The 14,395-nt window shown below is 46.4% G+C and overlaps 1 protein-coding gene across 2 annotated transcripts in view; it reads left to right on the forward strand.

Moving 5' to 3' along the window:
• The first annotated feature begins 2,349 nt into the window (after positions 1-2,349).
• TOMM40L (translocase of outer mitochondrial membrane 40 like) overlaps positions 2,350-14,395 on the forward strand; it is a 48,310-nt gene continuing 36,264 nt past the window's right edge. Inside the window, exons 1-3 of one of the 2 annotated variants that reach the window (XM_029580388.1) lie at positions 2,350-3,106; positions 12,288-12,355; positions 13,775-13,867. In XM_029580388.1, coding sequence (XP_029436248.1) covers positions 2,980-3,106; positions 12,288-12,355; positions 13,775-13,867 — 288 coding nt within the window. In that variant the 5' untranslated portion in view covers positions 2,350-2,979. The remainder of the gene's footprint in view (positions 3,107-12,287; positions 12,356-13,774; positions 13,868-14,395) is intronic. The other variant, XM_029580389.1, reaches the window with a different exon arrangement.

Below are 14,395 nucleotides of genomic sequence, written 5' to 3' on the forward strand. Positions count from 1 at the left end.
TGCTGAGAGAGTCTGCTCTTATACTGCAGGAAAAGACAATGTGTGAGGCCGAGATCTCCTGAAGATGCACTTCCACCTATTCCATAAGTTGGACTATCTCTTGTGACACTTGCTGGCTCTTGGTTCTTTCCTGCTAATTGACGTAAGCCATTGTCGTTGCATTGTCTGACATTACCCGGACCGTTCAACCCTGCAACCTGCCGCTGAACTGCAAGCATGCCAACTGGACCCCCAGAGTTTCCAGCCGATTGATATTCCAGAGAGACTCTTCCACACTCCAGCGCCCTTGCACTGTTAGTTCCTGACAGTGAGCTCCCCAACCCTGGAGGCTCGCATCTGTCATGAGTACTAACCAGTCTGGCGATTTTCAAGGAAACTCCCTTTCTTAGATGATCCATTTGCAACCACCACTGGTGTGAGAGCAGACTTCCATCAGCAGGTGGAACTGAACCGAATAGCCCTGAGACTGCGGGCTCCAACGAGACAGCAGGGAGTGCTAGGAAATTATTTATTTTTATTGAAAAAGGAACTTACCACTGCTCAAAAACAATTGTAGTGGTTTACAAATACAACATATCTAATAAAAAGTAAGCTTATGTATTTACAAATAAGAATTGAATAAAACATATAAACTTAACCAAGAAGACAATACAAAGCTGCTGGTCTTAGTTCAATGCCAGAATTATCCTGTTGATACAGCCAGGTTTTTAAACCCTTTATATGGGATAGGCAATGTGTGGGTGTCATTGTGGATGGGGGAGCCTATGGTGTATTTGGTGAGATGTATGCAGGGGTGTTGGGGTTGTGGGCATCATGTGGAGGTGTTTGTAGGAGCAATGGGTGGGTTGGTGTGGACGTGGGTATTATGGAGGATTTGGGGTGGGTGTAGCTGGGGAAGGTTGTGTGGTAGGATTGTAGAGGGGCTGTGGATGTGTATTTGTGGGGTGTAGGAGTGTGTATGGAAAGCTACTGCTATCCCTGAGAGAAAAAGGAATTAGATCTATTTTAGGGGTCGGTCAGCTACTTGTGACTTGAAATGGCCACTGTCAGAGACAGAATGCTGGGTTCCATGGAACTTGGAATGTTCCAGCATGGCAACTCTTATGTTTTTATGACTCCTCCCTACATCCCCAGCACTCTCCCTCCTCCCTAAGCCTGATCCTAGCATTTTCCTTTAACCAATCCAATCCATCTTTTTTTAATATTCAGTTTGTCAGCATTCAATGTTATTTTCACCTCCTCAAACTTTACCTTCACTCACACCACGACTCCTTCTCCAACATTCGCCTTAACTTACACTACGCTCAGGCATCTTCTCCAACATTCACCCTGCCTTACCCAGGCATTAATCCATTTCCTCTCACGCCCCCCCCCCCCCCCCCAATCATTCACAGCTATGGTCTGGGGCTGCTTTTGCTAGCTGTTCTACTCCTCCTGTCTCTGCTGGCAGCACAGACAGCTCCTGACATAACAAACCCCTGCCGCCTCCACCCTGGCTCTATTCTCCAGGCCTTCCCCTTCTGTCTGTGGGTGAGGGGTTAAAGCAGAAAGAATATAGGCTTATTTTTTTTTTGCTCTGTAGTATCTGTTTCGCCTTATCACCTCCTCTCCTGCAGGCAAATGATGAGGGGAGAGCCTGGATTAGAGAGCAGAATGCTGTGTCCCCAGCCCCAATCCCCTCCCCTCCTATTCCCTGCATGGGATGGGATGGTGGAGCTCAAGCAAGAAGCATTCTCTGCTGCTTAGAAATAAAGATTAGCAAACCAACATATATAAAGGGATGCCTTTTTATTGGACTAACTTCATCCAGTTCTGGATTCGCTTTCAAGCACTAATACTCTTCCTCAGCTCAGAATAGAATGTGCAAGAGATGATTTTTTATCAGTAATAACTTGAGTGAATCCTACAAGGCATTCCAATAATAGCGTGAGGATAAGAACATAAGAAATTGCCATGCTGGGTCAGACCAAGGGTCCATCAAGCCCAGCATCCTGTTCCAACAGAGGCCAAACTAGGCCCCAGGAACCTGGCAATTACCCAAACACTAAGAAGATCCCATGCTACTGATGCAATTAATAGCTGTGGCTAGTCCCTAAGTAAACTTGATAAAGGGGGGAAGAGTTGACATTTGAGCACTGTCCAAGAGAGCTCGGGCAAAGAGTCCAAGCAATTTTTAAAAAATCTCGGAGAGCTCCCAGGCAAGACCTATAGGCTTATAGCGCCGCGTTCTCGAGGTAGAAAACTATAAGTCCCAGCACACACTATGGTGACGCCAGCCCTGCCCGTTCCAGCTTCCGCTCAGCCTTCAAATCCGAAACCGGAAATGTCGTCAGATCGCCCGCCCTTCCCCTGAGCTTAGCAATATCCGTGCGCCATCGCTCAGGCAACCGTGTGCTGCTGACGCGAGACGCGAGCGCCCTCTGGATGGCCCGCTCCCCGGCTATAGAACGCTGGGACGTCCAGCAGTGCGGCGCCAATAATTAGGAAACGGAGACCGGGAGAAGGAGCCCTCACACGAAACTGTGTGAGGGGGAGAAGCGCCAAGGACCCTGCATGGCCCCTCCCAGTCCAGCCCTTTAAACAGAGTTCGTCCCTCCCCCAGAATCAGAAGCAGCCTGTGCTGAAATGTCCTGATATCTTCTTATAGCAGAAGTTACGTTTTGTGCTTCACAGTTAATATCAGCGAGGGGAGCATGGGAGCTGAGAGGATCAATAGTTCGGAACCGCTTTGGGTCCAGGAAGGTTAAAAGCGGTTTCCTCCTCCTGCGCTGAGTTGCATTTCTGTCTTTTTAAAGCCTTGACCGACGGGCCGGGGCCTCGTGGAGGCGGGAGCGTGCCACTATGGGGGTGAGCGGTGAGGGGCGCCGCCAGCTGAGGGTCGGCTCTGCTCCGTTCGGTTGAGGAAAGGCGGAAGCGGTTTGAATCGCCGCCGGGCGGGCACGCACACGCGGGCGACCCTCGCTGCCCGAAAGGCGGGCCATGGGGAATGTCATGGCACTGGCACCGGTCAGGGACGCGCCCCCACCTGGGGCCCCCCGGCCAGTGAAGAGGGAAGTATCGCTCCCCAACCCAGGCAGCTTCGATGAGCTACACAAGAAATGCAAAGGTGGGTTCGACCCTGTGCCCCGGGGCACAATGAGCAGGTGCAGAATTTTCAGCTTGGAGCATAGCCCAGCTATGCCATCCTTCACAGCGACCTGGCATGGCGCTGCATCACCTAGTTCAGCCTGAAGAGGCTGATCCAGTCTTAGTTACCGAACTGCCTGTATGGAGATGGCTCCTTTTCTGAAGGCAATCAAAACTACATCTCCATACATGCAGTGGAGCAGCACCAGACCTGGATCAGCCTCTTCAGGTTGACCTAAATTCCCTCCAGGCCAGCCATAGTAGCAATAGCTGGGAAAACGAGGTCAAGAGGTGTCTACAGTATTGCAAAAGTAAAGCAATTTGGCAGCTTTAGATGGGCCCCATATGCTATTATTTTCCATATGTTTCATTCCTTGTGCTGAAAAGGATGTGTATCTGGTTGACAACTACATAGAAATGTAGATGTCAAGCAGAAAGGAACCATTTGGTCCAACCAGCCTACCAGTTTGTACCTGCCTGCTGTACAGTTGCATGTCTTACATACACAGGAGGTAGGACATGCAAATACATCTCATTCATATTCATTAGGGATATCCTGAAAACCTGACTGGCTGGGGGGGGGGGGAGCTTGTAAGACCAGATTGAGTAGCCCTGTCTTACATGATTTCTGATCATCTCTTTCTCTCCACCATGTGTCTGTTCCAGGGATGGCGAACTCCAGTCCTCTAGTGCCACAAACAGGCTAGGTTTTCAGGATATCTGCCTCCATTGTATGCATATCTATCACATGCATATTCATTGTGGATGTCCTGAAAACCTGGTCTGTTTGTGGCACCAGAGGACTGGAGTTCGTCATCCCTGGTCTATTCTATGCATGCTTGAATTCTGCAACTGTTTTTGGTTTCTGCAATCTCTGCTGAAAGTCTGTCCTCGGTGTCCATCACTGACTTGATGACCATATTTTCTCATATTCTTTTTTTGAGCCCCCCCTCATTTCAGCCTCATACGATAACTACCCTGGCTTTAAACTTTTCATATTATGGAAAATGCCTTGTTTTGGTACTTTACTGAAGCCCGCTAGGTATCTGAATATTTGTATCTTATCTCTCTTTTCCCTTCTTTGTCTGGGGTGCATCAGTGTGTTTGTCTTACAGTGCAATCAATGCACCATTTTGGGGGCCCTCCTTTGAATTGCCTCTACCTTCTCAATACCCTTGTGGTAGATGGCTCCAGAAATGAACATGGTTCTTAAAGTGGGGATCTCCCCACATCCCTATAGCGAGATATTACTTCCTGCTTTCTACTAGTGATAAGTGTTTTGTCACACTGACCGGCTACCATGAGGTCATCAGAGATGACCCCCCCCCCCCGGTCTCTCTTCTGCTTGGTGACTGCTATTGTTTCACCTTCAGAAATGTATTTGGCCCTTGGAGTTTTTGTGTCCCAAATTCATGATTTTGCTTTTTTTTTTTTTTTTTTTATTAAAGCACAATTGCCATCTCTTTGTGTTTCCAACCTTTTAAAATTATTCTTCATCTTATTTGCTTGTTCTGTCATGCTTTCACGGTTGAACATTTCCATCTCTCCTGCAAATGGACATACTTTCCCCTTCCAGTCATTGAAGAGGACTGGACCTAGCACTGACCTCGTGGCGCCCCGCTGGTCACTTTCTCTCTGCTAGTGTGACCTCTATTAACTTTCTCTCTTTCAGTTCTGTTACTAAACCAGTTCATCACTCCCTTGATAAATTTCGTTCCAACTCCCAGACTGGATAGCTTGCTCACTATTACATACGGTTTTACTGAAATCTAGAGAGGCCACATCTACCGCATCCCTCTGATCACTTCATCAAAGAAATCAACCACTCTTGCTCGGCAAGATCTTCCCCTTGTGAAACTGTAATGTCTATGACCTTGCGCACTACTGATGCTAAATGAATAGGTCTGTAGTTTTCCACTTCTTGTTCCTACCCTTCTGCTCCTCTCCTGTCTCCAGTGATAAGCTGAACAAACCCGTGAGGGTACAGTTAATGACTCCTGTAGCTCCTTCAGTGCTCTGGCATGTGCCCCATCGGATCCCAGAGATTTACTCTCTTTCAGCTGTGCCAGTACGTTGAATATTACCTGCTTGATAATTTGGGATGTGCTCAGCCCACAGTCCCTTATGACTTTGCCTTTGGTTCATCAGCCTCTCCTCCTGTTGTGAGGATTGAGCAAAAGTATTTGAGAGAGCTGCTTTTTTTCTGATCCTCCTCTTCACTTAAACTCATCCTCCCCTTTAATTCGTACTGTTCTCTTTTGGTCTTCCTCTTTTCATGTCGAGATCTAAAGAAAGTTTTACTCTGCCTTTACTGAATAAGCAGTAAACTCCCCTGTGTGTGCCTTTTCTTGCCTAATTGCCCTTCCTGTTTCCTGAATTCTATTCTTTTTCCTATTACTTGTTCTCCTGTCTCCTGCTTTAGAGAACTGCAGTAGGCTTTTCATTCTCGTCCTTTTGCTAACATACCTGACACTGATTTTTTTTTTTAGCACTTTAAAATAAGTAGTGGTTCTGAAACTGTGTGTTTATATTCAACCACACAGTACGGTGAGCACTAGACCCCAGATTGTCCTCAACCATAACCCGAGTGATAGGGTATCCATTTTTCAGAAATAGATCTAGTGTTGCCTTGCTATGAATGAGCTCCTCAACCAGGTCCCCAATTAATAGCAACTCACTTTTGCATGCTCTCCTTTGGATGCTTCTGTCATGTTTATACTACATCTTAATCACAAAAACAGACAGAGATCAGCAGGCTCACTGAAGCTTGCTGGGCAGACTGGATGGGGGCCACTTGGTCTTCTTCTGCCGTCATTTCTATGTTTCTATGTTTCCTTACATGCATCTGTGCTGACACCAGCCTGCCAGTATTAGAAACTGTGTTTTGGACTGGCCTGGCAAGCTAAAAAGGAAAATTTTAGCAGAGACTCTTGAGGTGAAATGCTTGCTCTCACTCGCTCAGTTGAGCAGGGTACTTGGTATATTTTAAAAAGAAATAAAAATCATCCAATGGTGAAAGCCTGATGCTCCCTCCCACTGTTGAGCAATTCAGGTCTTACAGGAGGCCTTGGTGGAGTTTTCTCTGTTTGTTCCCTTTGCCCTTCTCCCCCACTTTCTGATTTCCTCCATTAGATCCTCTTAATCCTATGTCAATGATATGCTTTAATTCCTTATCCTGGCTGGACAACTCAGCAATAAAGCTTTCAATAAAAAAAAAAAGAGAAAAGGATCGATCCAGGCTGCTTCAGCGGCGACAGACCGCAGCAGTGGGATAGTAACATTTTGGGCCTTAGGAGTTTGGGGTGAGTTACCTGAATTCAAGATTTTTTTTTTCAGTCGGGGCCGCGTGTTGAGAGAAAAATGGTGCCAGTGGCTGAGTGCAGCAAAAAAAAACCACACTGTGCACAGGAATATACTGGCAGGAAGTGTGCAGCGGCTTGTGAGGAACTCCATAGCTGCAAGTTTATGCAGGTGGAGGGGTGAGCCCGGGGTTAGTGCTGCCGGAAATCAAAAGTTCTTCCGCGGGACCTCCTGATTTTGCCTTTGGCTTCGGCAGCCAAGTTGCAGCCGCAGAGCAGTGAAGAGGATTGCGGCCCTCCACCTCTTAGCCCTGAACAGCAGGCTGAGAGTGCATCTAGGACAGAGGCGATGTCCAGTGCAGTTGTTCCCGCTTCTCCTGCCGTGCAGCTTTCTTCCCTACCCCAGGCTCTTATCTCCCAGAGATTTTTAAGGGCTTGCAGGTGTTATGTTTGGGGCAGGGTGCGGCTCCTGGAATTGCCTCAGCTACTCCTTTGCATTTGAACTCTTCTGGCTTGGGAGGCAGAAAGAGGGGATGAGGAGAGAAGGTTAGATGATTTGTTTGTGTCAGGGGACTCCCTGGAGGGCATTAATAGATTGCCTTAGTGAAACAGAGTGAGGATTTGGAAGAAGGGAAGGTCCCTCCTGAGCATGGAGATGATGTCTCCATGCTGTGTCTTTCATAATGAGAAGCTGGCAACTTTTATTTCTCAATCTCTTCATGCATTGAATATTGTGGAGGATAAGAAAGCAGAGACCTCCTCTTCCAAAGAAGATCCTGTTATGATTAGGATAGGTTCTTTCTTCTTCATCAGACAGTGCAAAATTTGATTGGTTTGGATTGGATGTCTCCTAAGGCTAATTTTGATTGGCCGCTCACTGGCCAAGTTGTACCCTTTAGGTCCTCAGCTTAAGGAGAGATTTTATTTTTTCCAGGGTTGATGCCTTAGTCTGTTTGGTGACTAAGAGAACTACTATTCCAGATGAAGATGGTGCTGCTCTTAAAGATTTGCAAGACTGGAAGTTAAAATCTGTGTTGAAGTAGGCCTTCCAAAGCGATTAGCATGGCTCTCCAGATCTAAGCCTGCTATTACATTGTGGCAAGATCTGGTTTGCATCTTGTGCAGAATGCCGACGAGGAGCTGGGAGACCTTTCTGCTCAGTTGCAGCTGGTGTCAGCATATTTGGCAGATGTCTGCTTTGATTTGGTCTGCTTCTCAGCTAGAAGGGTAGTGTCCATAGAAGCAGCCTGAAGGCCTCTCTGGATGTGCTCTGGTCAACGGACTCCATATCTAACACTGATTTAATGAATCTTCCCTTCAAAGACGAGGCTCTTGTTTGGCAAGGGATTGGAGAAGATGCTGAAGTTATCCAAGGTATTCCAAGCTATTCCAAGGTGCCCAGGACTCTGGATGACAAGGCCAAAGCTCCGTCTCAAAACTTTTCTTCCCACAGTAGATTTTGGGATTCCAGGAGATTCAGGGATGGGGTTTGTCTAGTTAAAGATCTTGGGGTTTTTCTATAAAAGTTTCATTGCAAGTCTTCAAAAAAAAGTCTTCATTGCAAGTCTTCAAAAAACACCTCAAAACATGGCTGTTTTTAAAAGCCTTTCCACCCGACCCTTAACCTGCCCGAACGCAACACACCACACCCCCTACACAGTCTCCTCACCCCCATGCATCCCTCCCTGACACCTCCTCCTCCCACCATACCTTCCCCCTCCCCCCCTCACCCCCCTACCATTATTCCTAAATTATTCTTATCAACAAGTCCTTAATCCTAAATTATTTTAATCAACAAGTCATTCATGTACATATGTTATATTCTATAACCTTTTGTTATATCCTATAACCTATTGTTCCATGTACTACTGTTATAATATGTTATAATTGTTTATTGGTTACCATGTTATAATGTAAAATAGGGCTGATATCGCCCTATTCTCTTGGTTATCTGGAAACCGATGTGATATCTCAATCGAATGTCGGTATATAAAATAAATAAATAAATAAATAAACAAGTCCTTTTGTTGGAAAAAAGGAAGTTAAGAAGGATCCTCAGGATCTGAATCCTCTAGAAATGCACAATGAGGACTTGGGGGCCAGTTGCAGGGATAATAGGCAGCCATCCTTCTCAGTTTCACCAAAGATGGCATCAAATTACATCAGTCCGACAGGAGGGAGACTCTGGAAAGACTCCTCAACTGGAATGCGGTGATTCCAGTCCCGAGAAAGCTTGTTTCGTTGTTCAATTTATTGTATAATTCCAAAGGCGGAGGGTTTTTCCATCCCATTCTGAACATGAAATGAGTCAGAGTTCTTGAAGGTATCTCACTTCAGAATGGAGACCTCGGGGCCAGTGGATATGGCGGTGCAAAGGGAGAGTTCTTAACCTCCTGGGAATTGAAGGAGGCTTATCTGTGCATCCCAATAAGAGAGGATTGTAGTGCTTTCTATGTTTTACAATGCTGGGTTGGCATTTCCAATTTCAGGCCCTGTTATTTGGGTTAGCGACAGCCCTGAGGACCTTCTCAAAGGTAATGGTGGTTGTGATGGCGGTGCTACACAAGGAAAGAATTTTGGTTTATTCTTATTTGGCAATTTGGTTGATAAGGGTGAAGTTGCTTCAAGAGAGCGCATCAGCAATCCAGAGGGTGGTGCAGGATTTGGGGTTGGTAATCAGTTTCCCCAAAACAACCTGAAGCCATTCCAGATGCTGGAATATCTGGGGGCTCTTTTCAGTTCAAGGCTAGGTTGTGTTTAGCTAATAGAGCAAAGGAACCTGAAGATTCACCAGTTCCTTGCATTGGGGTTGACCAGAATAATGTTAATTTAGGACTATCTTCAGCTTCTCTGCTAATGACGGCTGCATTGGATCTTGTGCCGTTGGCATGGGCTCACATGCATCCTCTTCAAAGATCCGTACTATCCAGATGGAATTCTCAATCCCAAGATTATTAGATTTGTCTTCTGGTGCTGGAGTCACTCAGAGTTTGTGCTGGTGGTTGGAGTCCAAACATCTGGAATGAGGAATGCATCTTGAGATCCCAGCCTGTGTCATAGTGACGTCTGATGCCAGTCTCATAGGCTGGGGGAGCACACTTTCTGGACCTGTTTGCTCAGGGATGGTGGACTCCGAAGAGGTGAGTTGGTCAATCATCCTATTAGAGGACAGAGCGATCAGTCGCGCTCTTCTAGAGTTTGCTCCTCAATTATTGAGTCAAGTGGTCAGGTTAATGTCCAACAATGCCACAGCCATTGTTTACATAAATCATCAGGGAGGTACAAGAAGCTGTCGGGTGGTGTTGGAAATAGACTTACTCCTCACTTGGGTGGAGGAGATTCTGAAGGCCTTGACGGCATCTCACGTAACAGGGTTGGACAGTATTTAAGCAGATTATTACCTCAGTCATAACGTGATTGATCCAGGAGAATGGTCTCTGGCTTTGACCAGATTTAGTTGGGGTCTTCCGGTACTGGACCTTATGGTGAATTGCAAAAATGCCAAGGTTCGCAAGTTTTTCAGCAAGAATCAATTTCTTGGTTCAGGTTTGTCCCTCAGAGGGGATTGTACATGTATTTTCTCCTTGATACATGGTGGGCAGATATGGGTTTCATGATTCTAGTAGCTCCAGATTGGCCACGTCATTCTTGGTATGTGGATCTCATGCGTCTAAAGAGAGGCAATCCCCTCAGACTTCCATCCTTTGAATGTGCAAATTAGTTAAGAGAGGATATTCTCCAGCCATGGTGACTATTCTCCTAAAGGCTAAAGGTTTTCCACTTCCTTGGCGTATGGGAGAGTATGGAGGTAGTTTGAGGTTTGGTGCTCAGAACATCATTGTACTGCGAAGATGGCTTCAGTTCTGATGATCCTGGATTTATTTTTTTTTGTAGGAAGGCCTCTCTAAGGATTTGGCTCTTAATACCTTGAAGGTACAGGTAGCTACTCTCGCTTGTTATAAGATGCATGTTCAGGGTAGACTATTGCCTTCGCACCTGGATTTTTCTCATTAATCATATTAAGCCTCCGTTGGAGATTGTAGTTCTATCTTAGGACTTGAAACTTGGTTTTGACCTCGGAGGACTATGGTTTGAGCCTCTTGAAGGTATTTTTCTGATGGCTATTTGCTGAGTCAGAATGGTTGTGAAATTGCAGGCGCTCTCTTGTAGAGAGCCTTTTTTGTTGATTTCCAAGGATTTGATACAGATTAATACAGTACCTTCCTTTTTGCCGAAAGTGGTTTCAGATTTCCATTTAAATCAGTTGATCTCCTTTCCTTCATTTAGTAAGGCGGATTCTGAGGAGGTTAAGATTCTTTCTGCCGTGGATGACAGAAGGCTTCTTTTAAAGTATCTCAGTGTGTTCAGGAGGTTGGACCACCTTTTCGTTCTCTGTAGTGGAGTGCAGAAAAGTGCAGCATTCGCTAGAGCAGCCGTAACCACCTCCTTAATCCAAGTGGCACATTGGATTAAGGAGGTGATTACAGCAGCCTGTATAGATTGTCCTTTACCTAAGCAGGTGTGGGCTCGTTCCATGAGGACTCGGACTACTTCTTGGACTGAGCTGAAGTTGACGTCTCCCTTGGTGATGTGTTGGGTGTGTAACTTGCTCTTCTTTCCATTCGTTTGCTAAGCATTACTGCTTCGATGTTAGAGTCGGAGAGGAGGCTTCTTTCACCTCAGCGATGTTGCGAGGGGCTTGGGCAGCGACCTGCCTTATTCGGGAGCAGCTTGGATACATCCCACTGGTCCGACTGGATGAAGAGGAAGGTGAAATTTACTTCTTACCCGATTTCCTTGAGTCCAATAAGACCAGAACTTTTTTTTTTTTTTCCATTTTCTCTGATTTCTGAAGATTCTTAGAAAAGTAATGGAAAAGTGGTAAAGACTAGGGTGCAAACCCTTGCATTTCTGCACTGCTCTGCAGGTGAGTGGTTCCTCCTATATGTTGTAGAACATTATTCCTGCTTCCTCTGGAATTCCATAGAATAAGGGAGTTTGGCTTTGTTGTGTTCATTACATGGACGTGAAGTTCTCCACAATTAGCTTGTTACAGAAATACTGGCAGGCTCCACCGTACGTGCATTTTGTGAGACCGGAGAGCTAAATAGATTTGCACAGGGGTAAGGCAGCCTGATGCCTCTGTGATTGGAGGTTTCAGGGGATGGGTGCAGGAATACAGACCCAATCCCTTGTAGAACTGGATTGCTCTGGGAAGAGGCACCATGGTATTGTTTGCCTCTAGGACTTAGCAAACTGGATGGGCTGTACTTTCATCTATGTCCTCATGATGTAGTCCCTGATAATGTTTCTAAAGGTCTTACAACTTCAACAGCTGCCCTATTAAATTAAAAAAAAAAAAGCATTTCAATCTTGCCAAATTGGTTGAATCTGCACTGTAGGTATCACTATACACCCGCAGAAAAGTAAGGTTTAAATCTCATTTTTTTTCTTCCATGTTCTGCATCTAACTCACGCATGCCAAGTCTTCCACCCCTAGTGGAAGTCTTTTTTGCATTTGGAGCCCATTCCCTACCTCCTTGCAATGCTGACGGGGATCTCCCCCCGAGGCAGGGGAGAGCATTCCTTCACAAGAAAGTGGGTGGTGGGCCTTGGCTTCAGGGTTTGCAGGAGGAGCAGCTGCCGTGCCCGAAGACGCTACTTTCTGTTACCTGTCCTAACTTTACTGTAGCTGATCTTTGCCTTGTACCTTTGCTGCCCTTGGATTCAGTAAGGTCACAGTGCTGGCTCTGTTTCCTTTATGTAGGATTAGGGTTGGGTGCAGGAGGAGATTGCAGTGAAGAACGGCACAGGCACAAACTCTCTCACTAACTTCTCTTCCATCTGTTTTCTTTCTTTCAGAAGTGTTCCCACAGCAGATGGAAGGTGTGAAATTAATTGTCAACAAAACCCTGAGCAGCCACTTCCAGGTGACTCATTGCATAACCCTCAGATGTTTTCCTGAATGCAGTCAGAAAGGTGTGAGGGTGCTGGCAGCCCTTTTTTTTAAAGTTTGTGTCTGCAGTGAATTAAGTTTGCAGCATCAGGGCCTGGATGTGCCAGATTTTTGAAGACACCAAATACCTAGGCTGAAGGAGGAGCCGGTCCTTGCTTGCTTTAGGGCTGTGCACGGCGCCAAGTCAGAGTGATGCCGTCCCGGCTCTCTGGCCCCTCCAGGGATCCTTCCCAGGCCTGCCGGTGGGTACCAAAATCTTCCAGAGAGTCTGAGCTTGCTGGGCCTTGCTCCTGACCTGGCGTGACCTCTCCTGTGTGCAGCAGAGAAACGTCAGTGCCGATTGCTGACCTCTCGTGCACGTGGTTTCCGTGACTCAGGAGGCTGGCGTGTCTGACAGCAGCCAGATGAGCTCTCTCTAGGGCTGCTGCTGCCAGGGGACGTGTGTCCGTGTGAAGCCTGTGCGCAGTTTTGAGAAGGGTCAGACCGGCGGCGCCTTGCTTCACAGAGATTCTTGGGGCAGGAGGAAGCACCGGTACAGCGCCTGAAATACAATCCACATGTCGTAAAGCAAAAGGGGAGTGGGTTTGTGTTTCTTTGGGATTTTAAATCTCCATTTATCCAAGCAGACCTGTACAATCAGGCCTTTGACCCCAGCAGTTTTGTTTTGCTCATTTGAGCTTTTATCTTGATTGTGGACAAGCCTGTACTGGGCTGCAGAGCCACGAGCCTTCACTTGCTGCCATCGAGCGTGTGCCGCCTCTGAATCTACTTTGGTCCTGTTGTTTGCAGCCATAGTCTGTTCTTTTCTGGAGCTGGCAGTTTCCTTTTTACTCCCAGCTCAGTCAGGGGATTTTCCCCCTGTTTCATAATTGGGGAGGGGGATCCCACAGTGCACCAGGGCTCTTTCTGCCCCCCCCCCCCCAGCTCTGCATCATCCCCAGCTGGTGGAAAGCCCGACCCAGGTTCTTCACATGAATTGAGCCACCGGACTGGCCCAGAAGGGAAATCTTTAATGCTTTGGTTTAATTGCCAACTGAATTACGTAAAAACAAACCTTTCCCGTAGGGTACTTGAATTGTGCCTTTAGCCATGTCACTTAGTAAAATTAAACAGATTTTTTTGTTTGTTTATCCTCCCCTGCTTAGATCTTGCCACCTGGCTCTTATCAGGGACCTGTTATGCTGCTACTTTCCATCTGCCTAATGTCAGGCAACCGCCTTCCACTGTGGGAGCCAATCCATAAACTCTCCATTTGTTTTTTTTCCTATGGTAGAAAAGGGAATATGAAGGTCAGGCTGTGGTGCTGCTTAAGATGGATGTCAAGAACTCGTTTGTCCTGCTGGCCCAGGGTAAAGAGAATAATGAGCTTCTAAATCTGTTTCCTTCCTTCCAGGTCAGCCACACTATTCACATGAGTACCCTCGGCCTGTCCAGTTACCACTTCAACGCCTCGTACGTGGGCACCAACCAGCTGAGCCCTATTGAGGTACGTCGGCATCTCATCTCCAAACAGGCCCTGTAAAGCAGATACAGTATGCGGCCACTCGGCAGCAGAGGGCCATTTGCCTTCACTTGTTTGCAGTTTACGTGGCTGCTTCTAGAAAGGAATAGCAAGATGCCACCTATTTAATAAGGGAGCGAGCGCAAGGGCGCAGAGCCTGACTCGTCTAGGAATGAAGGACTTGGAGGTTCGATTTATTTAAAAGTATTTCCTGCGCCCTCCAAAGTTTGGGCCGGGTTACACTGGCACATTCATAATTAATACAGATAGATGTAAAAAGCAATAAATAACATAAAGAATAAAAATAGACTTAAAATTAGATGACCTTACAGTGGACAAAAAGGAAGGTAAAATAAGTAAAGGGTGAATAAAAGTAAACGAAAGCTGGTAGGATTGTGTCTCGCATAGTTCTGGGAATGCTTGCTTAGAGAGGAGATGTTTAATGCTTTTTTTAAATGATTTTTATTACTTAAAAGTCTGAGATTTTCTGGCCTGCAATGGAGAAAGCACACT

Source organism: Rhinatrema bivittatum, chromosome 16 (genome assembly GCF_901001135.1).
Source record: "Rhinatrema bivittatum chromosome 16, aRhiBiv1.1, whole genome shotgun sequence".
In the NCBI taxonomy this organism is placed as follows: domain Eukaryota; kingdom Metazoa; phylum Chordata; class Amphibia; order Gymnophiona; family Rhinatrematidae; genus Rhinatrema; species Rhinatrema bivittatum.